This window comes from Pteronotus mesoamericanus, unplaced genomic scaffold, assembly GCF_021234165.1.
Source record: "Pteronotus mesoamericanus isolate MK-2021 breed Mesoamerican mustached bat unplaced genomic scaffold, CSHL_Meso_final contig_68, whole genome shotgun sequence".
Lineage (NCBI taxonomy): Eukaryota > Metazoa > Chordata > Mammalia > Chiroptera > Mormoopidae > Pteronotus > Pteronotus mesoamericanus.
In genome coordinates this window covers 22,051,900-22,079,491 of record NW_026555234.1, presented here as the reverse complement: position 1 = coordinate 22,079,491, position 27,592 = coordinate 22,051,900, and the positions used below count along the sequence as shown (strand labels likewise).

At 39.2% G+C, this 27,592-nt stretch overlaps 1 protein-coding gene across 1 annotated transcript in view; it reads right to left on the bottom strand.

Annotated features, from left to right (window-relative positions):
- Positions 1-4,312: 4,312 nt before the first annotated feature.
- Positions 4,313-27,592, bottom strand: part of DTHD1 (death domain containing 1) — a 53,930-nt gene continuing 30,650 nt past the window's right edge. Inside the window, exons 8-10 of the mRNA XM_054582248.1 lie at positions 25,428-25,672; positions 9,163-9,220; positions 4,313-4,632 (exon numbers count right to left, since the gene is read on the bottom strand). Coding sequence (XP_054438223.1) covers positions 4,313-4,632; positions 9,163-9,220; positions 25,428-25,672 — 623 coding nt within the window. The remainder of the gene's footprint in view (positions 4,633-9,162; positions 9,221-25,427; positions 25,673-27,592) is intronic.

The following is a 27,592-nucleotide window of genomic DNA, read 5'->3' as shown; positions in this document are numbered from 1 at the left end:
CTCATTCATTCGCTCTTCTTTTAAACAAAAAACGTAACCCAGGGGCCTATCTCTTGTTTTTGTTCTTCTAGTGTTGAACAGATAGCCTGGCCCAGAGTTTCTGTTCAACATATATCTTTTGAATAAATGAATTTAACATCCTTTTACTGGAATTTATTTTTTTGATACCATCAGCTCTCTGACATCCTGGAAATATGTTCACATCTCTGCTATATTATTTTCCTTTCCAATACTTTTTGAAATGACAATGTCAATGAAATATGAGGTCTGTCCAGAAGGTATCCAGCCATGCAATGTGGAAAATAGAAACATTCACTGAAGAAGATACAAGATACAAGAATCATTGTGTATAAGACAATGACGCTTCAGTCCCCATCAGGGTAGGCGCCTGGGCACCAACCTCACACCGCTCTCCCAGTCCCCATCAGCTGCCCCGTCGTGTTGTCCTGAATCTCATCCACAGTCTGAAATCTCTTCCTTTTCAAAGGTGACTTTAGTTTGGGGAAAAGAAAGAAGTTGCAGGGCACCAATTCTGGGCCATAAGGGGGCTGAGTCACCTGGGTGATTTGATGTTTCACTAAGAAACTGCATAAGACATGATGCATAAGTGGGCTCCTTGTCACGATGAAGCCGACAATCAGCTTTGCGCATAGCTGCAGCCTTATGAATCATCTGAATAGTTTTCACTGAGGAATGTTCAAGCTTAATGCAAAATCTGATGCAGATATTTTGCTCTACTAATCCAGTCATTCTGAATGTGACAGCCACACAGGACACATGCTCTCTCAATGGCACCTTTCGCCCTCACTGACTAATACAGTGAAATCATCATTGTTCATGCATGCACATTCCAATTCACTGTCCTTGGATGCCAGGTTTCATCAATGTTGTGCAAACCATTCTCATTACATTAACAGTGGCTGGACTTTTTCTGGACAGACCCTACTGTATTCATTAACAGAGGAAATGCTGTAAAAGATTTAAGCCAAAATCTTTTTTCCTCAATATAGCAATTGAAGATGATGCTGGTTTACCTAGGATATAGAATTTCATGTCATGTACTTCAAGTTGACATCATACATACATATATATATTTATATTTGAAAGTACTGTTTTGCTAGGAGTCTTTCTAACTTGTTGATTAGAAAACAAAATGGCAATTTGACAATGTGTATCAGAAGCCTCAAAAATGTTCCTAACAGGTAATTTTATTTCTAAAAGTTTATACTAATTAAATAATAATTCACATACATATGTAGAAAAGTGGTCATTGCAGTCTTATTTTTATGAAAAGAGGGAAGTCACCTGAATATACAATAAAAGGGTAAAGATTTAATTATGATAACCAATTATTATGCTCTTAGGTATATACTTGAAAAAATATGTATGTTCACCAAAAGGTATACACAGATGTTCATAAAAACACTGTTTATAATAGCTCCAAATTGGAATATATTGAAGTGTTATCTATAGTGGAATAGATATGTAATTTTTAATATATGCATATAATGGCATATTATGTATTAATGGGGAAGAACTAACTATTGCCAAAAAAAGAGGATGAATTTCAACAACATAAGGTTGCATAAAAAAGCCAGACATAAAAATTCCATGTTTTTAAATTTCTAAAATATATAATACTAAAACTAATATGGCAATGCTATGAAATGGGATTTTATGCAGGTATCAAAATATCCAAAGGCGTTGGAAAATGCTCATAATTTAATAAAAGACAGTAATGTTTTCAACTGTATATCTATGATCTCATTCCAGAAAAAAAAATAAGTTGCTATGGGAAGTGTCAGGGTCTCAATATGAAACATACAACACACTCAAGTGAAGATAATTAAAGGAGGATTTACGTTAAAAGGGTGGGCAGGGTGTGGGGGATCCACAAGGGGCGGTGTGGCAATAGAGCCGCTCCCCCCGCCGAATTGACGCAAAACCCAGGCCAGGGCTGTCCAGAGAGGTGAAGGGCAGTGGCCTTGGGGTGAGGGGCACAGCTTGGCCATGTTGAATTTGAAGGAGGAAGAAAGGGGAATAGCCTAACTCACTTCCTCCCTGCCTCCCAGTCTCCATTACCCAAGCCCGGCAAGAAGCCGATATGAGCCCCACGGCCGGCCCCGCAGACAGAGCGCAGGGGCTCGAGCGCGGGGTGTGGCGGGGCACGGTGGGCGTGTAGGGGACTGAATCCTTGGAGCACCCAGGGAGGGGGAGGTGCTGAAGAGGTGATCCTCTTTTTTCCTGTACATACTTTATTATTTTTTTACAGTTGCAAAAATATACGTAGTTTTTTAAAAATTCCGGGAAAAATATGTTTGTCAGAGTGTGTGTATGAAGAATGTGAGCCTGTGAAGCTCTGTATGTATGTAAATAAGTGTGTGTGTAGGAAGGAGAGGTGAGAGAGCAGGGTGGGGGAGGAGTAGGTCTGTGTGTGTTTAAGGGTGTACAAGTGAAGTGAGAGGGTGGTTCGCGTGTGCGTGTCTGTGGAATATGTATGTTAATGATAGAATGTATGTGCATATGAGATGCAGCCACAAGGTGTGTGTGAGAGAGCTTGTGAAAACATAGGTGAGCGTGTACAAGTGGATCTGGGACTGTGTGTGTAAGGGATGTGTGTGTGGAGTTGTCTGGGAGTAAGACATGCGAGATGGGGGCGCGGAGCAGGCAGAAGGATGTGTATTTGCGGTAGAACGCACGTGCCTGTGAGGATGCGCCAGTGGGTGCGAGACTGTGTTTGTGTGTGAAGGGCATATATAAAGGTGTTTAAGGCTGTTCTTGTGAGAAGTGTGTGGGAGGGGTGTGCGTGGAGGCGTGAGAGTGCTTATGCGATGTGAGCGCGTGGAGAGAAGATGGAAGATCCGAGTGAGCGGGTGGGTGAGGTAAACTGTGTGAAGGGACCCGTGTGCGTGGACGTGAGCACACAGGTGAGGGCATTTAGAGACCTCTATATACACAGGGAATTAGAGACGTGTCCCTCCAGGAAAAAGGAAACCCTGAAAGAAAATAAACCAAAAATGTTTATAATAGTGATCTCTAGTGTTGGAAACGCGGGGGGATTTTATTCACTTTTTTGTTATGGAGTCAGAAAAGCAATGAACATTTCAGTCTGTTTTCTACATTCCAAGAACACATGAAAAATACTGTAGCTTTCTATAAAAATAATAAAAATCTTGACTAGTAAATGTTTCTTAATAGGAAAGTGAAAATTGGAATCTCCTTTTTCAGTATATGACAAAATAGACATCTAAGGGAGTCCCTGGTTAATTCATCAAAGGAAATCTTGACTTTAAATTTCAGAATCATGTACATGTTTAGTTTTTCATGTAATTTCATTAATTTGTAGGTATTCAATAATTGAATACTGTTGCTTGCAAGCCAAGGCCCTGATTGGCTTGCATTAATGAGCTGGGAAAACAGAGTAATGTCCCATTCATTTCACGTTACTTCAGGGAGCAAAGAGATGTTAGGTTTTCCACAGTCTCAGAGCTTTAGACACTAGACATTAGACACTAACAGGGATTATCAGTGATGGAGGGCTTTAATAATTAGTATTTTTTTCTTCTAGTTTTGTGGGGATTTTTACTATTTTTACAGGGCTTATGTAATCGGGTTTCTCTCAAACTGATTTAAAAGCAGAGTTTTTCTCCTAAGTAGGTGAAAGGGCCCTGGAGTTTTCACTGATACTGCATTTCCTCTGCTCTTGCTTCATCCTACTAATAATAAAACAGGAGGTTTTCCCTATTTCAGGCTACATTTTATTAAAAGAAAACTTTGTGGCAGTAAGTGGCTGAAGTGTTATTCCATTTTTAAGTTAGTGAGAGCTTGTCTGTTTTCTGAAAGTGATTTGCTATCATCCATAACAGGTCTCTGCAGCCCAGTTTATTCGGCATTGTTACCTGGGGGCTCCATGGTACCCATGTAAGGAGGGGGAATTGATTGGGATCCTGGAAATGTATTTTACTTTTAAGTAGATAGGTTACAATAAAAAAGGGATTCTATGTATCATATTTTTCCCTTTACACTTAGAAAGTGACCTCAGCTATTAAAATGTGAACAGAGCAAACTGTAGTGCAGATGCTATTAAGTTTGGCTAGACCCAAGGCGGTCACGTTTGCAGAACATAGATCACTGACCCCTGAAAGAGCACTCAAACCTAAAAGGCTTTTCATTGTCCGATTGGTGCTTTGCCACTTGCCTCAACAGCCCATCTGTCGGACAGATTCACTTCAAATTACTTGGAAGTCATTAGTAAAATGTTGACAGAAACTATCTTCCAACCAACTATGACCCAAAGAAAGAACAACCGGCTTTACTCTGCCATATCGAACCACTGCTGTGGGTCGGTGAACACTTTATTTTCCCACTTGAACTTGAGCTCTTTGGAAAGATCACTCCTGCCAATCTTGCAGAGATGACGAGCCAGAAGGCGAAGTTTATCGGTGGCATTTGGGAGTGATTTTTTCCAGAAGCAAAGAAGTTCGTGGATCTGCTCTGTGAGATCATCTGGGTTCTTCAGTTTGATGAGCTGAACGGTGCTGCGGCGAAGAGGGAGGGACGAGGAGAGGCACGTGGCGTTTTCCTCCGAGAGCTCCTCAGCCAACCAGTAGAGCAAGTTATCCCACAGGGCTTCTGCCAGGCACATGGGGGACAGCGTGTTAGGGCTCTTTCTCAGGGGATGTGCTTATTTAACCCTCTGTACCTGTTTGCAGGAAATGTAAGTGCTATCTGGTTTGTCCTCTGAGTAGTAGAAAGATTTGGGGTCACCCAGGTGAACCATTGAGAGCCTTTGAATTTTGGGGGCTTTTTCCTGAGGAAACACCTGTTGCAGAGAGTTGGGAAATGCTTCTCAACTTTTTAACTTCCCTGTGAGCCAGAAGGGCTTGTCCAGTGCTGTGTAGGCCCTGTCCCACATAGTCTACTTTGTTATGACTAGGGTGCAGGCAAAACTTGATATTTTTAACAAGCTCTCAACCCGACTTTAAGTTGCACTATGGCAAAGGGTATTTTTTGGTTCAAAATATACTTTGTTTTCATTAAACTAATCTGATGCATAAATTATCGGAGCACCTGGACAGTTCTCACATACCCCCAACCACAGACGCACATGGACTCTCTAAGCTCCACTACCCAAAGAGCAGTTCCGTGGGAGGTTCTTCACACCAACATTACCCCGGCATCAGGACTAGTGTTTAGAACCACAAACGTCTCCTTCGTCTATACTCAGTATGTTCCACATACCTCTTCCCTTACCCTCTGACTCCTGTCTGCCACCTAAGCTCATGATTCATATTTCTGTTGTTATTTTCTTCATTGTGGAACTCAGACCCATCACTCAGTAAAAGCCCCAACTCTGCTTTCTGTCTCTTTCCACACGCCAGCACGAGCCTGCCTCACAGTCACTTTTTCCTGCTCTCATGCTCGCCACTGCTCCTTTTTTCCCTGGTCTGGTGTGAATAAAGACTATCTGCCACCTTCTACGCAGGTACTCCTTCTATCGACCTGCTCACACAAATCGCACTTGATTTTACACTACGCATCATCTTCATTCCACTTTTCTGTGGAGGCTACTCTGGCAATGGAGTCAATGCATCCTTGCTCTCTATTTTCACTTTCAAAGCAACATTCCGCTCCCATCATGCAGTACTTTGATTTCCCTGTCCATGCTCCATGGATAGGCCTTCCCCTCACTGTCCACATCACGTATCTGTTGCCATCAGCTGGCAAGATCATCAGCAACTATGTTCATCACCAGTAATGCCACTGACCACACAGTTCCTTAATCTTGTCAGCAATCAATGAGGCACGCATGACTCCATATTAGAAACGGACTCTCATGGCCAATTCTCATCAACCAGAAGTATTCCACCTCCACGGCCTCAGCTTCTCAATGTTACTGCCCACCAGCAATTGCCACAGCCTTTGTTTCATTGCTCCTGCTTCATATTCTCCTTGCCCCATCCCTACTAATACAGTCATTTACCCCTCTGATGGCCCTGGCCACTCAGTTATCCCCACTGGGTTTCACATGCTTCTCCCAACTGATGACTAATTGTGTACTTCAAGAAAGGTCTTGAATCTTCCTTAAGTTCTGTTGTCCGCTTTAGCTTTCATTGTTGTCATTTTGTCAATCCTCAGTTCTGCTTTCCTCACACTGTATGCAACTAACTACTGGGCTGCCCAGGGTTATGAACCTATGCTGAATACGATCAACAACCTCTAGGCTTTTTACACCATTTGAGCTCTTAGCACCTTAAAATCCAGTAAAAAAAAAAAAAAATCCTTTTCTCGGACTCACTTTAAATTTTCCCAGAGCAATGACTTAAATCTCTTCTATTATCTTTAAGTCCCGAACTCACACTCATTCTGTTTCCCTCAGCCGATTCTCCTACTTTTCCCAAAGCCATTTGACCTGAGTTCTCGTAACTTTGTTTTCATTTCAAAATCATTTTCTTACAAAATTTCACTCCTCGTGTTTGCCAGATTCCATCCCCCACAGTGTTTTTCATCAAGTAATTGCACTCTGCACCTGTTCCTTAATCTCTTCCTCACCACAGGTTCTTGCCATACTTTTTACAAACACTCTCAAGTCTCTCTTTTCTCTGCTCCTGCTATGAGCTCTCTCTCCCCTTCTTTTACCATAAAATCTTTTTTTTTTTTCAGAGCTAAAGGACAAGGACCTCTATTTTATTATCATTTTTTAAACTTTCAGTATTATTTTCTATTGGTTTCAGGTGTACAGCATAATGCTTAGACAATAATATACTTCAGAGAATATTCCCCCTGACATTTCTGGTACCCATCTGGCAACATACCTAGTTATCACAAAATTATTGACTATATTCCCTATACTGTGGTTTCTCTTCAGATTGTATACATCTTTTGCCTTCTACCATAAAATGTTTTAATGCCTAACATAAACTTGATGCCTCAGGTTCATCACTACTGACTCACCTCTTAAAATGTCGCTTTAGGGATTCTGTACCTTCTTTTAAAATTATTGAAGCCCTTCCAATCTTCCTAGAGCCCTCCTAATTACTACCTACAACAGCTGATGCTCAGTCTGCATCTTCTCTGATTTCACAAGGCATTTAACTCCTTCCCTTGAGTTCCGTGGCCAACCCAGGTTCTGCCCTCCCCTCTCCTACACATACGTCTTTCTGCTTTGCTGAGTCCCTTCCTCGTGCTACTGCTGAATTACTGCTTCCTCTCTCAGGCCTCTCCTATTTCTATCATCTCCCCTCAACGAATTCATCAGCTCTTACTGGCTTAACCATCTCCTCTTTATGAAATAGCCCAGATCTACTATATTTTCCTCTGCAGATCTGTTTTCCTAAATTCTGGTATAGCATTTGCAGTGTTCACCTCCTAATTATCTTTACCAGTGTAAGCCACAGTGAATTCATACTTCCTGTTTCTCAAATCAAAATCACCTTCAGCCTTTTCCTCTCTTCACCTGATCTTTTCACTCTATCAACTTTTATAATAAATGTGACCACTCAGTTGAGCAAGCTAAAACATGTAATATTATTCAAATTTTTCAAAGCCTATTTTTTTCACCCTTGTTCCTGAGTTCTAGTGGCCCTAACTCTAAACATGCCTCAGATACTTCCCCCACTTTCCAGACTTACTGACTTGGTCTCAATCATGACCTGCCTCTCTCTTCTGGAGAATTACAGGAACCAGGGTGCCAATTCGTATCTCTGCTATCAGTTTTGACTAATTTTAGTCTTTCACCCAATTAATAAATAGAAGTTTTTAGTCTAATCTGATTTTAGCTATTTCTTGTTAATAAATCCCTTTCTAAAAAGATTTTATTTATTTATTTTTAGAGAGAGGAGAAGGGAGGGAGAAAGAGAGGGAGAGAAGCATCAATGTGTGAGAGATACATCAATCAGTTGCCTCTTGTACGCCCCCAGCTGGGGACCTGGCCCACAACCCAGGCATGTGCCCTGACTTGAGAATCGAATCAGCAACTTTTTGGTTCACAGGCCAGCACTCAACCCACTGAGGCACACCAGCCAGGGCAATAAATGTCTTACAAACTACTGTCTCTACTTCTTCACTTAGCATTTAAAGCTTTTTATGGTTTAATCCTGCTCTGATGTCATCTCCGTTATCCTTCCTCCAACGGTTCAAATGGCATTGGCTATGCAAGGCCACGCAGTGTAACAGCCTAGGACTTCCTGGAGCGTGCAGGAAAGACCAGGATCAGGATACCCCGTGCTTTCCAGTGGTTGTGACAATGGTAGTGAGAATGCTACTTTTATGTGAACATCAAATTCTTCAGGAGTTAACCAACTTGCTGGGCTTTCATCTACTGCTGTTGTTTTGGTTTGATTTGGTTTGGTTTCTTATTTGGGGGCAGGATTGGCTTTGGTGTTATTTATCTTGTTCTTACTGTTATCGCCTGCTCTCTCTTTGAAAAGTTTTATTGCCTCTGAGAGGATCTATCCCACTAAGGTTTATTTCCTTCTTACTTTCTTCTTATGTAATTTCAGTAGAGCCCACACATTTTCTGTACAAACCCATAAAGGCAGCCCCCGAATGGAATGCTTTGCCATCAGCAGTGGGTCTGACACAGTAGCAAAGCACACTCACTTACGTCTTTGTAAGGCCAATAAATTATCACAGTAGTAACTATTAACACCATAAAATGAATTGCCTCAAAGACTAAAGTAGAATAAAAGTGTCAAATTCTACCCTGAAATAGGCACCATTATTATGTAATTGATTTACGCAAAACCACAATCAAATATCACAAGTTTCCTTTTTGGTTTCACATGCTATACCTCCATTTAAAGTCTGTTGCTCTCCAATGTAGATTTGAAGTGACCACACTTCAAAGCTCACAATTAATAGTCAACATTTCAGAACAAACTGTGGTGGTCTGTTTACCAAACTAAGCAAGTACTGGCTATCTTAGTAAAATAATACTTAGGAGGGTTCATATTTCTTGTAGATTTTAATAAAATTTTAATTATGTCTACATTCAATGTTTTGACTTAAGCATGCATGATTTCCAAAGGAAAACAGTTATTAAGCTGATAAACCTAGTGTTTATTTATTTGCAAAGTTCTCTTCTTTTTTCTAATAAAAAGAAGCACATAAAGTATAAGATATATGAGAAAAAAAGCGCCTCTGGTATAAGGACACTCTTACCTAGAGGATCTGTAGAAATTCTTTTGGTACTCTGTGGCCGGTTGATTAATTTTTCATGCTATTGGGGAAAGAGACACAGAATAAGTAGAAGAAATCATTAATTTGCGAACAAACTGTAAGTACAAATCCATCTGAACCTCACCCCTATTTGAAAGAAGTAATGAATGGCATGCCTTGCAAAATTAGATTATGTATTTGTGCATGCATGCTCAGCAATTGTTTCCTAAGATAAGGCAAAATACATTAACCCAAATCTTTCAGAAAATTTAAATTAAGAATACACATTTAAATATTACTATTGCAGTCACATTATCTGTGAGTAGACAGTTTTCCAACTATAATTTAAAACTGTTAAACACAGCAAACATAGGGCAATCTGCCTCTGTGCTACAAACATAGGATTTTGGAAAAGCCTTCAAGGGCCAGGCACCTGCTTAGACACCCAAAACGAGAGTTTTAGGGAATAACTGCATGAATCAATGTGCATATGTGATGTTGAAAACAATCAAGTCTTTGAGCAGATATTATTCTACAACCAATATTTTATCAAGAAATAATCAAATATATAACTATTCCTTTTGTACACGGTCTGTGGAAAGAACACTTTGTTCTCATTTAATTTAGGATCATTGAAAACAGCTCAGGAGATAAATTAAAAATATCTGGATTTGGAAGTCTGTTAAGTGATCTGGACAATTTATCTTCATCTCAGCTCTGAAATGTGATTCTTATATGTATTTTTAAAACACACATCACATTAAATAATGGAATTCTACTCGGCCATAAAAAAGAAGAAAATTGTACCCTTTGCAACAGTATGGATAGACCTGGAGAATTTTATGCTAAGTGAAATAATCCAGTCAGAGAAAGACAAATACCATATGATTTCACTCATATGGGGAATCTAACAAACAAACTGAACTAATGAGGAAAACAGAGACAGACTCATAGATGGAGAACAGATGACAGCCAATGGGGTAGCTAGGGGGTGGGAGGATTGAGCAAAAAGGAAAAAGGGCTCATGGACCACAGTGTGGTGATTGCTGGAGGGGTGTGGGGCAGGTGGGTAGGTATACAGGGACTAAATGGTAATGGGAAAAATACAATAAAGATTAAATTTTAAAAAATATTTAAAAATAAAAACACATAACAAAAATCTGTACAGAAGCGCATAGCAGCTTTACTTGGAATAGCCAAAAATACTGAAGGCAACTAATATTTTCCTCAATAGGTAAATGAAGTATGGTACATCCACACTAGGGTTACTTTTCAGTAGTAAAAAGTATGAGCCACGGATACATACAACAGTTTGCAGGAACCTCAGGGAATTACACCAACTGAAAGATTCCAGTTTCAAGGTCACCTGTTCCATGACTCCATTTTCCTCACGATCTTGAAATTACAGAATTATAAAGATGTAGAGCAGACTAATGATTGCCAGGCATTACGGATGGAGGGGGAGGGCCGTAAGGGTAGCAGAAGGGGGATCTTTGTGATGGTAGAAGAGTTCTGTGTCTTGAGTGCAGCGGTTACATGAATTTCGCATGAGATAAAAATGACAGAGTGCATTACAGTACAATACAGTACATTATATCAATGACAACTTCCTGGTTTTGATATCATACTATACTTATGTAAGATGTAACCACTGAGGAAAACCAAGTGAGGAGTACATGGGACCTCTCTGAACTTTTACAACTTCTGGTTAATTTATAATTGTTTCAAAATAATGTTTTTTAAAGCCTACTTTACAGCAATGATACGAGGAGGACGAAACTCTCTATATGAATAAGTAGGATATTGTCTAAATTATAGTGAGCAGTCAATACAAGTTTATTAAATCTGAGTATTATTTTGTAGGTACTCTTATCAAAGACATTATGTAAACATGGATATAGAACTTCCATTAAGAGGTTTTTATGGGAGGCAAGTAAGAAAGAACATAACAACCCAAGTTCAAATATACTAATATTGTAGCACTGCAAAATAATTACATAGAATTATCAAGACATTGACTACGTGCTTAAAACTTTCAAAAAATGAGAGATATACCAATTTAAATAGTGCATCAAATCCTATCATTCTCGTCAAAGGACATACGGACTTGATTGAGCCTGGGACAAGAGATATACATTGCATGTTTTCTTTGTATAAATAATTCCCCCTCAGTAATTTTTTCCCTTCAGAAATGTCTCATAGCAGCTTGATGCATTCCAAGTGATTATAGAATTTAAATATATGTATTCTTTCATATGCATGAAGATTCAAGCCAAGTCCTTCATCTGGCAGGCAACCATAGAAGCAGTGGAAGGTGGCGGAGCAGCACAGGAAATCCCTGGTTCTGTTAGATATTCAGGTGCATTGCTAGTCTCACATGTTACCTCTTCATCAGGGATGTTCAATGATCCCTTCCCCTCCCCTTCTTTTTTCTGTATTGCTGGATTTTTAATCTGTGCATTATTTTTGCCTTGCACATTACTTTGTAAGTCTCACTGGTGCTCAGGGTTGGCTCCAAGCCAAACTAGTGTTTGCTCGTTCTACATATTATTCCCTCCCACAGATTTCTGGTGTCTATCTGTAGTTCTCTGGATGATTCTTCCTTAGTGGGGCTGTTTCTAATTATTCTCTACTTTTCTCTCCCATTCGAAAAGCACTATTCTGCTCCATCTTCTCCGGTTCGACTATTTGCTAAAGAAAGTTTTGTTATTTCTCTGAGGTAACCTGATTTATATCGATGCTTCCCAGAATTTCACACGTATTTTGAAGTGCTAAGTGGAAATCGCGACATAAAATTATATCTCTGAATCATATAGTGATATCCTATTTTAAATTTTAACTTGGGTGCTCACTAATTCCAAGGGACCCCACAATACTATTGCTGTTTAGCAGAGAGAGAGAGAATAAGCAGTAGAGCTTTCCTCTTGAATTTCTACTTGCCTACAAGTTCTTTGGCATCTGCTGCAGAGCCAGCATTTGTGTAGGATGGTGCTAAGGACTTCAGGACATTGAAGCTCCATTTAACAGGGATGCCACATTACATTACAGGTAAACGTCACTGCAATCCATGAAGAGAATTTCTCAAGTAGTTATTATAATATCACGTGGCAGCAACTCCCCAGGCAGCCTCAACCCCCACATTCTCCCCACCTCCACATGCTTATTGTAGATTTTTCTAGTAAATAGGTTGGTTATTTCTTTAGTAGTTAGAAGATATACAAGTGAAAGCAGTGTGAATAATAGATCAAGGAAGTAGATAGAATCAGTATATTTCTCTGTGTCTTTAGCAGGGATTTTACCATAATCCTTTTAGATGCCATGACTAAGTACTGGTTTTCACTACTTACTGTGTTGTATATTAATTTTGCATAGAGGCCTCTTCCACTAAGTCATAGTTGCCATTTGCTTAACTTGAGTTCATCTATTGCATCATAATAGTAAACATTTATATTCTCAATCTTTATAATGTACAAATCCTACAGAATCGCATTGTAAATAAGTTAGAAGACTGATAAAAGAGGTCATCTGGTCAAAAGACTAATGGTAGCATAAGAACTTTGTGTTGCATTCATGCGTCCAACATACCTACAAACCAAGTAAAAGCTCCTATCACTGTTGAGTAAGGACAAACTGGTATGAACTGGGTTAAACTACTGGTTTCCAGTAAGTCATGTAAGAAGCCAGAAGTTGTCATTCTGTCCTGACAACAAGTAAAAAGCTGAATAAACTGAAAAAAAAAAAAGAATCAACAACTTTCTTTAATCTGTAAGGGAAGTAAGGTCACATGTCAGACCTCTGCCCTAACTTGGAGAAGAGTGATAGGCAAAAACAGAGAACAGCAGCTTCACAGTGTACAAACCCACAAGCACTGACCATGGGGAACTGGGGCCAAGGTAGGGGAGCCTGAACTGCAATCCACACCCTGTTGGAGGCTCGGTGTCCACACTGGTCTGAGAGTTAAAAACTTCAGGGCTCCCAGTCAAGGACGCCCCCACACTTTTGAGAACTTCACTTCCACAGCCCCTACCAGGTTCTCACAGTGAATATCTAAAAAACATCCCCACGTGTGGCTGGCAGGCACTGGGCAAAAGGAACCATTTTAAAGCACAGCAAAGCATTCTGCTCTTCCTAACAAGGTCTGCTCTCAGAAGAAACGATTTAACCAAACCCTTACCTGCTGGAGATTTACCAGCATCTGACTACCGTGGGGGAAGGGAAATACACAACTTTGGGATCTAGACTTGCCGGACACCCTGAAGGGGCAAAGGGTATGAGAAGCCATGTGGCATGGAGGTAAAAGTGGCAGGTGTGTAAAATAAACAAGGATCTGACTGGCTCAGGGAAGAAGCAGAGAGAGAACGGCACAAGAGAAGAATGACTTTGAAGCCTGGGTCCTCATCCAGGCGGCCTCTGCCCTGTGAAGTCCTGCAAGTTGAGACAAGCCATCTAAACATTCTTGCTCAACTCTCTAACTGGTGAAACAGAGATGGTGGCTCCCACCTCTGAAGTATGCTGTGAGCGTAGACTGAAAGAATGTTTTTAAAGGATATAACCTGCACTGAGGGTTCAACCACCGGTGGCAGACACGCAAGCCAAATGCAACATGTTGGCATTTTTAGGACTCTTTTCTTTTTTAACAAATTAACCATGAAAAGAGAAAAAAGTCAGTGAATATAGAAAATGCCTGAATAGTAGATACTATTACATAATAATAGCCAATTTTATTGGGTATAGTGATGGTATTGTGTTTTTTTTTTTTTTTAAGTTCTTACTTCTTAAAAAACATACAGAAGTCCTTACAAGAAAGGGGTATAGTACCTGGGATTTGCTTTAAATATAAACAAACAAGCCCAGGGGTATCAGATAAAAGAGTGGCAGAAAATGACGGGTGATGCGTCCATGTAGGCTCATGGTATATTTTCTCTATTTTTGTGTGCCTTTGAAAATTTCCACACAAGCACGTGCACCAAAACAAGAGGAAAAAAAAAACACAAAACTTTAACATAAATGAATTAAAAGACAGCTGCATCAGTCAATCAATATCCTGTTGTTTTCATCCTGGATTGGTTCTAACTGCACACTCAGCGCTGACCCTCCTGAAAGCTTGACAGAAATGCGTGACCCACACAATAGAAGGAAATGCTCTTACATAGGGAGCTCTGAAGGCCAGCATAAACCCACAGAGAGGTAAGATGTGTGGGGGGAAATAGGAACCAAGTTGACAGCAAGAAGGGCTGACTCAAAGTAGCTTCCCTTGGAGATAAATCTAGAAATTAAGGTTTGTGGACCTGAAATTGGGCTGCTACCAATTCCTGAAATAATGCAGATCTGTACCTTTGTTTAACTTAGATATTTCTTGGTTTTAGACCTATGCAGCCCAGCTTGGTTTGTTTCTTCATTATTTTTTCAATTGCTTCTTTGAAAGTGATCTTTTCTAAGGCTTCAGTCTGATTATGGTTTTGTCAAGAGGAAAGCATTAAATCTCTCTTAGCCTTGAAAGAAGTTAGTCACAGAAGGAGAAAGCTCTAGGTGCCTGGTAACCAGATAAACAATTCAAGAAACCCCGGGCGTGCTAAGGAGCTGGGCGGGATAGACGGAGAGGGCTGCAGATATCAATGAGAAAGGACCTGGGTAACTCAGGGAATCTATATGGAGTATATATGGAATAAGTAAAGGAAAGCAGTTAAAAGCAGTGTAGCGCAGATAAAGCACTTCAAATATGCCTAGAATTTAGCAAGCACTGCATAAGTGCTGACTATTGTTAATATGCTTAAAATTTTGCTCATTGTTCCAAGCAATTCTGGCAAAGGCACATGCCTTTTATCCACAAAAAAAGCTATGCGGGGCAGACTATTGATTTTCAAAACAGCTCAACAAATCAAAAACACACGACACTGTTGGAACTTGCATAAAATTCCACCTCCTCTCTTTATTGTTTCACTTTTAAATTGGAATCCCAAGTTTTCTTCAATCCTGAAGACTTGTCAAGGTGCCCATTCGACTCGGAACATAGTTCTTCCTAGAATATTTGAATATTTGAAAAAAATTTCCTGAATGTTTGCCTTGTTTTGCTTTCATTCTTTTGTGTTATAGACAGAAATAGCCTTTCGAACAGAAAGTGTGATGTGAATGTGGCTGGGGAAGGCCTGGGTGGCCACATCTTCGCAGGCCTTGCCAGTGTGTGTGGTCCTCACATTAGTCACTCCTTTGAAGGCGTGCAAAGTTTCTGCATAGTGTCGCTGCTGGCTGGGGAGGGATTCAGGTAAAGCATCTGTCAGTTATCGACTCCACCTGCAACTGCGTTATCAATACCCCAGCATGCAGTCATTTATTAATTAAGCCAAGAAAACATTATAGAATACATAGTAAGAATGCGATTGCAAAATTGAACGAGCTATGCTCCCAGCACTGAGGGCTCAGTCCCAAAAGGAGCCAGCAGGGGTACTGGTTAGGAGGGCGGCCATTGGAATTAGACAAACGGCATTCGCACAGGAGCTTTCCCGTTCTCTAGCTGTTTCTCCTTCAACAAACCTCTCTGTGCCTCAGTTTCTTCAACTGCCTCCCTTTTCAGCAAATGAGTTAATAGCAGGGAATAACAATAAATATCAATTATTATTATCATTATCATTATTGTACAAATAAAATTGAGAATAGACCCTACATTAATATGCATTCAGAGTGCTTTGGTTGTAGTTACAGTGCAGCACCTAATTATGCCTGGGAAGTTTAAAGGCTTCTTCTAAAAATATGATAATAGAGCTAAGGGTGGATTTGATAAAGGCAGCTGGAGGAAGAGGCTCTGGGGAGTTAAGACCATAATGTGTAAAAGAAGTGAGCTCTGAAGTGGACGGGAGCAAAAGAAGTTAGTTGGGTAAATGTCATGGGAAGGGGTGGTGGGGATAAGATATGGGCGGCTTTGAAGGGCCTTATAACGGGGTAAACGGCTTGGACATTGATCAATGGATAGAAAGTGCCAATGGAGAAGTTTTAGAAGGGCGACAAACTCATATTTGTTTTTGAGATAAATCACCCCCCATGCCCTGTCGGCTACGTGGCCTAGAGCAGAAAGGGGGGCTTGTAATCATCCTTCAAAGGAAAGTGTCAGTCCTCTATTGGATGGGGCAATATTTGGGGGAATAAAGATGAAATGCAAGTTTAAACACAATTCCAAAGGAATTTAATAAAACACTATGTTGTATCATAGGACAGTGGCTCAAACTGGTGTCCAGAGGGCCAACCTAGGAAGCCCCCTTTCACAGCTTTCTCTGTCTCCCAGAACCTTTCTACCCTTTGATCCCCACACATGTTTACCTTACCACCAAGTCCAGCTGGTCCCAAATTCTAAGTCTCTGTCCAGCTCTGTTCTCTACTTGCCACCCTTGCTGCCACGGCCTCACCTCAGATCCTCGCCGTCCCTTTCATGACTCCTCCATTAGCCTTTCTTTCACTCTAAAATTCCCCTCTTTCTAATTTATCTTTATAGGCTGTCACAGTGATATTTGTAACAAAATTCAATCACATAACCTGCCTGGTCAAGATTTACCAATGGTTTGCCATTACTTACAGGATGGAGGAAAAGCTTACTTATAAACTAACCAGAGGCCTATTTCTCTATCCTCAGTTATGGCCATACTCATTCCCAGAAATACCAGTGGCTGAGAGTTTTCTGTTTACTCATGTCCTAAGGATCTCTGATTTGAATCTCTACCTTACACATGATCTCTGTATCATGAAACGCCACATTCTTTTGACAAATGTTGACAGAAAGCCCCACCTATGACTTCACAGACACGTTCAGTACACCTAAACAAAGCATTCAAAACCCTCCAAAATCTTTCCCCAACTTATTTCCAATCTGACTTTTCCAAATCTTCCACTCAAGCCACACGGGTCTGTTTCTTGTTTTTTCTTGAAATACCTTTCAAGACTTTGCGACTGCCAGGTTTCAGCTCATACCATCCCTCTGTGTGGTAACCGCTGCCTTTTTCTCTCTTCCCCTCCAGAATCTAGATATTCTCTCCATCTGTTTTGTTCTGTGACATGTCCCCAGGCTACCCCAGTCCACAGGAATCACTCCTTTCTCTGAAATGACATAGCACTCACCGTCTTGGTCATTCATTTGCAATTAATCATCAGTTCCTGTCTTGTCATCTTACTGTATTGTTGTATTATCTCTTGCATTGTTTTGTAATGTTTAAAGTGTTTATGCTTTATTTCCTGAACTGGATTGTAATTGCCTTGAAAGATAGGACTTTTGACCTGTTTCACTATTTTTTAAGGACTTACATAATATTTCATATGGAATAGGCACTTAGTATGTTAGTTGACATGTTGATTGACAAATATACAAAAAAGAAAACAGTTGGAGTTCATGAACTAGAAAATTGTTTGAATTAAAGAACATCCTTGTTTATTTTTAAATGTTACAATTTTAAGGGAATAAATACAAATATCAAATATCTTTTTTATTTTATCTTCTCAGACAGGCAAGAATATGTGTGTTTCTTTTGTATAAGAATTCTTGAAAGCCATATAACAACATAGTGCACAATTTCCGGTTTAGTTATACTGCCTACTGAGCAGAGAAAGCCTTCCCCTTCGTGGACAGAGGGTAAAGGAGGGAGAAGGAAGGGGAGAGGTGATAAAGGTCAGGGAAGGAAGAAGGGCAAAGGGGAGGAGGAGGGGGGATTGATGAGGAGAGAAGAAGAGGAGAGGCAGGAGGGAAAAAGAAAGGGAGGGAGAAGACTAGAAGGAAGGAGGGGGGAAAGAAAAGGGAGATTCTTTTCTAATTAAATTGGTAGGTAAAACACTCCCTGAGAAAGAGTAAGGATCCTATTTCTGACTAAACCAGTTTTACTCATTTTTTCCCTTTCACGTGTCATGTACAATATAAAGTCAGTTTCTTAGTGACGTGGTCAAAACTGGATCTTTAAAGGTCATTCTGATGACCTGAAGGAAGATTGGACTGCAGGCCTGGAGTGCACCAAGGAAAAGCCAAGGGGAGCCAGAGCTGAAATGCTGGAGAGGGTGAGAAGGTGTTTTTAATACTTTTACAGGTTAAAAAGAAATTGGTATGCTCTCTCTGCTTACCCAGATGCTTGTGACTTCTTCTACCATTGGTAGGGGGTGGGGTGTGAAGCAGCATACATATTGTTGGAATTAAGTCTAGTGTAGAAAGCATGAAACTAAGTTACAGAAAATTTTAAAATCACCATTAAGTTCCCTAATTGTTCTCAATATGCACACAAACACACACATATATACAACAACACACACCATTTGTCCTAGAAGGGTTTTTTTAAAAAAGTATATGCCCTTTCTAATCTGCTTTCTTAATAGCTAGCAATAGGGTAATAAGGCCCATTTCATTCTTGAAACTTAAGATAATTTTGTCAATTATTACAACTCAAAACCCCAAATAAAATTGAAGTACTTATGAATGTAAACATTTCAATAGCTTGTAACCTTCTCATTTATTTAGTTGAGATTATTCCTTGATATTTCATAGGGTTACAAATGAAAATAACACAGAGAAGAAAAAAATCATCCCTAGCAGGAAAGGGAGATGGAGATGAAGCGTCCCAAGCGGTGAGACAGCGGTAATTCTGATGAAATGTAAGCTGCTCCAGCATCTGCTTGCTTCCTCCCTTCGACAGCCGGTTATTTATTGTGGTGAGAAAGTAAGTGTTGAAGCAGTATCATTATTTACTAGAAATCACATGTTCAGTTTTTTTTTTTTTTAAAAAAAAGGAAGTTGAGGCCAAGCAAAACTTGGGTCAGCAGAAGGATTATGTAAATATGTAGGTGAGTCTCTCTGGGGACCTGCAGCCTCCAGCAGGCTCCAGCAGAAACCGCTGCCAGCCCGGGTTCAACGCAAAGCCTCCCAGCCAACAGGAAGGGTAAAAGACAGTCGAAACTCAGGAACAAATGACCAAATGGCACAGACAATCCCCTATGTGACATTATTTCTGAAGCACACACGCAGTACTTCCTTCCACCCAAAAAAAAATCTTTGAGAGTTTTGAACTTGCCTTGCTTTTGCTGAAGCACACGTAGACATAGTGTGAACTGCGCTTATGCAAATATTTTTGTAAAAGGAGGAAGTTTGAAACACAGATTAGGAAAGATTTAGAGACAAATCATTGATTCTTTTCAGCTGTATATTCATTACATGACCATTTTCAGGTCATGTTGAAATGTGAACTATCACCAAGACCCTCTTTTCTCTTCAGACCTCACCACAGTCTTGGCTCTTGCTGTTTCCCTCACTGCTGTACTTTCCTGGCCAACAGTCTTCTTGTCCCTGTTGTTTCTTATCCCTGTTGCACCTCCATAGTGAAGTCCTCACTGGCCACCCCACCTCTAAGCCTACGCTGCCAATTCTGTCAGCCCTGCCATGCTAATTTATTTTCCTTCTTTACACTTCTCACTTTCTTCTCTATACTTTTGGTCTTTGAAATGCAAGCTCTCTCTAGGAATTCATTCATTTAACAAACATTTACTGAGCACCTAACATATGCCCAGCACTATTCCAGGCCCATGGAATTCAGCAGCAAACAAAACACATGAACATCCCTGTCCTCACGGAGCTTGTATCCTTGATGTGCAGTGGAGGATTTTCTAAATAAATATCACGAATGAGGAAATGCAGCTTAGAAGGCACCGATGTTTTAGAGGAAAGAAAAAAAATCAGGGCAAGTTAAGAAAATCAGGAGTTTCAACTTGAGTGGGTAGGAGTAGATTGTAGTAAGATATAGAGTCAGAGATGACTGCAGAGAAAAGGTGAAACCTGAGCAAAGAGTTGAAGGAGGTGGGCATGTTAACCATGCAGGTATCTGAAGGATGGAAGAACATTCCAGGCAGAGGGAACCACAAACACAAAGACCTAAAGGAGGAGCGTGTGTGGCAAGCAAGTTCCAAGAAGATTAAGAAAGTCATTGCGGCTAGTGAAGAGGAGAGTATAGAAAAGAAGCTTCTAGAGTGAGTGGGGGCCAAGTTCACATAGAGTCTTTTACTCTGAGTGAAACCAGAAGCCATTGCAGGGTTTGGCGTAAAGGCAGGAAATGATCTGACTCATGATTTGGAGGCTCACTCTGCCCTCTGAGTTGAGAATAGTCTGTAGAGAGGCAAGGGAAAAATGAGACCATACATATAGGAACATCATATATGTCTTGCCCATGGAATACAAGGAGTGTGTTTGTCAAATGAATTAAGATATGAATGAATAGACTATGGAGGTTGAAGGATAAGGTACACAGAGATCATCATGAGCATGAAGTAAGGGGTAGTATGTTTTCATATCTCTGGGAATCAGACATAGTATATTAACACTACATCTTACATTTATGTGCATATGAGTGTGTTTGTGTTTAGGTCTAAATGTGCACATATAAACATTTACTGCTTGTCTTCTGTGTGGAAAGCACTTTTCATTTTGACAAATGACTTCACCTAATTTATACTACACGTATAGATGTATGCACATGCAGTATTCACTAATGCCAAGCTCTATATAAAAAGGCTACATTCATTTCCTCAAAAACAGCCCATTCTAATACTGCCTACATGAGGTTGAGTTTTTAAGAATTCTGACATTTATGGAAGAAAGGCGTTCTACCAAAAATAAAGGTCATAGTTTTGGTTCCCATTTACATATGTCAGTTTGAAGAGAGGGAAAACATCTCTACAGCCACAGGTTCTTCCTCAGTCCCAAGGAATTTACTGTAAAGACTTTACTCAGGTATAAGAAAGGCCCACCAGAATGACTCCAGAGAGCCCTGTCCAAACCCAGCTGGGAGAATTGACTAGAACAGGCGGCGCATGGGCAGTGGATTCACATGTGAAAGGCAGCAGACGTTTAAAATGAGCTGTTTTTAAACATGCTTCTGCAGTTTCAAGATTATTTTTCAAGGTTGGACAATGTTAGGGTTTGAAGGTACTTTTTCATTCATCTAATCATTCACAAATACTTACCAAACACATGTATATATGTGTGGCACTGACAACACGAAGTGGCGGGACAAGGGTGTGACTGCAGTTGATTGAACTCATTCTCAGTTGGGGTCAGGTCACCCTCACGGAGAGAACATTTTCTCAAAAAAAAGCTTATGCTTAATGTGTAAGAATATATATATGTTATATTAAAATATGTATAGATATGAAATATGTGTATATATTTATGTATGGCATATATACACACAGTACATAAACATACATACAGAATATCTGTGATATTAAAACAATGGGGGAGAGTGGTTAGGGGAAAAGGTTCCTAAAAAGACTCCTTAGGAAGGCAAAAACAAACAAACAAAAATTGAGAAACTTTTGTCTATTGGGAAGTCAGTGATGATAGTAAAATATGGTCATTAAAGTGAGAGGGAAAATACGAGATGTTATAGAAATACCTGCCCAGGGAACACCTGACTAGGTGCGGAGGAGGAGGTCAGGCAAGACTTCCTGACACAAGCGATAGCTCAGCAGAGACGGCCACGGGGAATTTTGTGTGTAGGGAATGTTGTGCTAGAATAAAGGTAGTAGAAGAGCATGTGCAAAAAACCTGGACAATCCCTAAGATAGACTTTTACTGAAACAAATCTATATAGAGCTTTAAATTATCTAGCCTGGCTAATCTGGCTAATTAACTCATGAAGTTAGATAGGCCACAGAGAAAACACTGCAAACTGAAGGCTCCATTTATGTTACATTCTGGACCTCAAACTTGTCTTCTCTTGCATAATGGCATCTTTTCCCCCCATGGTCTGCCATCATCACAGTGAGGCCCACACTACCTCCTGCCAGAGAAGTCCAGCAGCCCCCCATCTGTCCCCCATCTGTCTCCCTCTGGTCATGCCACAGCAGCAGAACAACATAGTGGTCTTAGGAAGTCATGTGCTGAATTGAGCTCCCGGAAGACAGCACTCACCCCAACAACCGCCGATGTATTGTTCCTCTCTTCTCAAATCATCGTATTGATCCAAATCAACTCCCTTGCCTGCCAGGTAACCATTTGTACAGTCAGACTCTAAACCATTGATCTAAGACAGTTGAAGTTTTCCTTTAGGTCAAGTCCTGAAACTTTCAGAACCTAACACACACTATAGATTTCCCCTCATTCATCTGGTTACAAATATTTAGAGAGCCTACAATGACCCAGTCACTGTTCTAATCACTGACAATGGAAATGGAACAGGACAGAAAAGGTCTTTGACTCATGTAGCTTGTTTTCTGAAGGGCCAAAGGCAAACAGAACATAAATGAACACAGATAAATCTAACAATTCAAATTAGTGGTAAGTGTTATGCAGTAAGTCTTAAAAGAGTAATGGGTTAAAAAGTGACTTTAGATAAGGAGATGGGGACATCAGGATTAGGGGGTGCTGTCTGAGCTGAGACCTGAATGATAACCATCCATGGGACTGAGAGAAGAGAGGGCTAAACATAGGAAACAACAAGTACAAAGTCCGTCAGATGGAAATGAAAGTGAACAGATGGAAAACTGAACGTGGGTATGCACCTGTATGGCTATACTGCTCTTAAAATAAGATTTTCAGGATCAGGGGCTTAGTAGACTCTGCCACCCTGTATATCCTGCCCAGGAAACCCAGGACCTCCCCCAAACCAGTAAGTAAAGTGGTAGAGTCTCTAAGGACCCTGCACTCCTGCTCAAATAGTTATTTTCAGTTTGAATGACCAGAACCTGTTATACCATTTGTTAAGTAATTTTAATGTCACCTCTACACTAAAGCATAGCATACATGATATTGTCATACAACTTCAAGGGTGAAACTGGCTGTCCTAAAATCTATCCCTAAGAATCCCAGGTTCATCTGCTTCAGAGGCAGCAGCACACAATAGCTGGAGGTGTGGGAAGCAGATTTTCTGGGTTAGAATCCTAGCTCTGCCACTTACTTAGCTATCAGGCCATGAGCAAAAATTTTATGCCTCAGTTTACTGTAAAAGGGGAAAAGTGAAAATGGCTCATAGGATTTTTGTGAGGATTTAATCATGTTGCATATAAAGCTCTTAGAAGACTCTTTGCGCTTTAGAAATAATTATAATGGTTATTATATGGACTATGAATTCCTGCTAAGTTATGCCTACCATCTCCACTCAAATTCATTCCTTTTCCTCATCTTAACATACTTTTTTCCTCATTTCCAATGGCCAAACTTCTACTTATTTAACAAGATTCAGTTAAAATGCTACAACCACCACAACGCTTCTACTGATTTCATCTTCCAGAAAAACCAGTTCCCTATGCTGTTTATACCATTAATCAGTTACTCTCTTACAAGGGGATTTTGTGTACTTGTTTTGTATAGTGAACTAGATTGAAAATTACATGGAGCAATGCTGTCCCATAGAAACATAGTGTGAGATACAGAAGTCATTTTATTATTATTCTTTTTATATTTTATTTATTTATTTTTAGACAGAGGGGAAGGAAGGGAGAAAGAGAGGTAGAGAAACATCAGTGTGTGGTTGCCTCTCGTGCACCCCCTGCAGGGGCCCTGGTCCACCACCCAGGCATGTACCCTGACTGGGAATCGAACTGGCGACCCCTTGGTTCACAGGCCGGCACTCGATCCACTGAGTCACACAGCCAGGGCATCATTTTATGTATTTTTAGTTACATGCATTTTTAAAAAACAGGTGATATTAATTTTAATTATATATTTTTTTAAACACATAACCAAAGCATTATAACTTACTATGCAATTAATATAAACAAGTTAGTAATGAAATATTTTATAGTTTTATTCACTCAGTCTTTGAACTCCAGTGTGCATTCAACACATACAGCACATCTCAGTTGGGACTAGCTGTATTTCAGGTGCTCCATAGATGCCTGTGGCTATTGGGTACCATTCAGGATGAGGCAGCTTCAGGGCATGGATTATCCTCTATAGCTCTGAATTTATCCTACTGTCTAGCATGTCACATCCTCTATTTCCAAAGTTCAATTAATATGTGTCAAATTACTTAATTTGCGAATTTATTTAAAATCAGTGCAAAATCTAATCCCATGGAAAATATTGGGTTGGCCAAAAAAATCCATTTGTTTTTTTCCATATGATGGCTCTAGTAGTATTCAGTTGTCTTAAACTTCATTCAAAAGAATTTTTAGAGTGTATTGTGATGTCTGTCATATAGTGTACTTTTTAAAAAACTTATCAAAATTGGTGAATTTCTGTGTAGCCATTTTAATATTGAAGGAAGAAGAAAATACACAACATTCTCGGCATATTGTGCTTTATTATTTCAGGAAAGGTATAAAGCAACTGAAATGCAAAAAAAAGAAAGAGAGAGTTGTATAGTGTATGGAGAAGTTGCTGTAACTAATTGAGTGTGTCAAAAGTGGTTTGCAAAGTTTTGTGCTGGCGATTTCTGGCTGGATAGTACTCCACAGTCAATAGACCACTTGAAGTTGATAGCAATCAAATCGAGACATTATCTGAGAACAGTCAACGTTTCACCACGTGGGTGATAGCTGGCATACTTAAAATATTCAAATCAATCAAGTTATAGGTGGAAATGAAAAATGTGTCTTTTTTGTGGAAAAAAATCATATGGACTTTTTGGCCAACTCTATATATTCTTATTATTTATAGTACAAAAAAGACAAACACGTGGAAAAATAATTTTGGCATCTTTATAGAATAAGTTTGTTCTTCTCCGGAGTGATAAAATGAATTTTTCAGTTATTTTCTCATTAAGAATATAGTTCAGAAGTGCTAAGTCATGGATCAATACAGGAAATAGTATGTATGGTAATAAAATTATTTGTTGCTTGACATGTTCAGAGAAACAATTCAATCACACTTTTCTGATGAGTAAGAATTTTAAATAAGAGTAACTCTTCAAACAAATGGGCAGCATTTGGTAAATCTTGGTGAAAATATTTTGATGTCATTTTCCTGCTCACCCCATCATTTTTCTTCAAAGGGCTGTGCTCTAAAATACAGTCAATGTTTTCATAAATGACCTCCCAGTCACACAGAAATGAATGACATTATCTCCATAGTCGTTAACAACATACTATCAGGATCAGATCCACTTAAATTGTCCCTGCTAGAAAGTTGACATGAAAGTGGAAAACCTGATATGTATTCTACCAATCTAAAATCATAGTTACCCATTGCTTCCTTATCAACTTTATTACTACCTTTCCTTTTAACTTCAAGTATCCATATACCAGAAATTTTTATTGTGGTAGAACATTATAAAGAATTAACCAACTATGGTAATTAGGGAAGTAAAATAACTCACCTTTGGCAATCTCAATGGTAATTTGCAAATTGGCAACTGATAATGGTTTTCATTAAGTATGAGAGATTGATCCAAATTGTGGACTGTCTTTTCTTTAGGGACTTTATAAACTGCAATGGTGCCCTTATAGTGAGAGCAGCTGTAGTTGCCAAATTCATCCACCTCTTTGATTTGCAGTTCCAGCCTGGGTTTTCTTTGTAAATGAAAAATCAGCTTGTAGTCTTTTCCATAATCCTTCCCGTTGCCTACATGGAAGTAAAATGCATTTGTTACTTTTAAGATATACCACTGTGTCTTAATTTTTAAAATCTAAACAATTGTATATTTTTAATGCAATTTTTTTGGTATCATTGCCTTTTGTCCAAATATATCCTGACAAAGCAGCAACAATAGGCTCTGGGCCTCTGTAGTTACTCAAAGGATTTCTCACCTGTAATTGTCTCTGGCTGCTTCTATATCTGATAATCTTTAATTTTCTTTTTCTATTCCATTTTACTATAACAAGAAACTATTGGAAATATTCAGCTCTATGTTTAAAAAATTATTTTCACCTTTCAAGAGTTTTTTTTTCCTTTCCTCTAACTATATCATATTGTACACTCTCACGACCTCATAATGACAGTCTAGATCAGCATTCTTCTATATGAGTACCATTAGCTGTGGTTTTTAAAATTAAAGTTAAAATTAATTAAAATTCAAACTCAATTATTTAATCACTCTAATCATTAGCCAAACTTGTCTGGTAGCTATGTTATTGGGCAGTGCAGATATTAAATACTTCTAGCATCACAGAAATAGACAGTGCTGTTCTAAAACTTCTAAATGAAATAGTTACTAGATTCATGTTACTGGTATTTCTATTAAAACATGGTAAATTCCCTCAAAACAATGATATGTAAAAGTCTACCCACCTGCACACTAAAAATAATGAGGATTTAGTAAACATAACCTTTCACCCAGGGAGGTTTTACTGTGACAGTCAGGATATTTTACTTTGTCACAGCAATAGTAACACAGCACCATGTCCCTCAGGCATGCCAGCGTTACCCTTAGCAAAGGTTAAATGTAAGGTATAAAGGAGCAGTTATGATATGCTCCTGACATAAAGATATTTATCCAGTTCTGTCATATCTCTGAGCTTCTTAGAGCCTTACTTAACATTCTTCAAAACAGGAGAAGTAAAACTTACCTCCTAGATTTGTTCTGTGAATGAAGCAAGAGAATACGGATAAAATGTTTGGCATAGGGTCTTGCATATAATATGTGCTCAATAAATGAAAGCAATGATAAGAAGCAGAATTTTCCCATTGTTTTGAATTTGTATGATGAAAACAGTCCACTAAATTTTTTTTAAAGATGTGTCAATATAAAGTTTTTCTATTTAAGTTACAACTTCCTCCTGCCCCTAAATGCCTGAAAGGTGACTGCCTATTTTGCCCCATGAAGTAGGGTTTCAGTGAGAGATGAAAATAACACCAATACTCCTCTTCCGATTGTAATGACTCAAAGGACATTTTGATGAATTTATGAAGTACAATAAAATCTAGAATTAGAGTATCCCCAGGTTATTAAAGATATAGGAGTATGTCCCTTTGCCTAACTCTGTATTTTAGAGATAACCTGGCTACTTGAACAGAATAGATTTAGATCTACATTGATTCTATTTAAATCTAAAATGTATCTACCTCTTATTGCCAGTAATTTTTTTTAAAAATAAAGATTTATAACGTAAATCTCTCATTTCTGAGTAACATTAAATATAAAATAGGAAATAAGGTACTGAGAATTTATTAGTAGTAAATAGCATGACCTTATTGTTATAAATAGAAAGCATTATGTAGATTTTTTAAAGTTGGAATTTCATTATTGTCAAGATATAACACCATATTTTGAAGAAACTCTTGTCACAGAAGAAAAAAAAGACCACTGCCCACCCCCCCAAGGGTTGAGTATAGAATGAAGAAATCACACTATTCTATTCTTTTCCTCCCACACTGGCATATTTAGAGGACAAATAAAAGGAAAATCCATTTGTTGTACACCAATATTATTAAATCAACCATCAGTTGACCTTTTGAGAAACTCATTCTCTTCAACATGTGACATATTCAATAGTTTCTAGTAGGGCCTTTAGACAGTAGATGTTCAGAAATATTGGTATTATA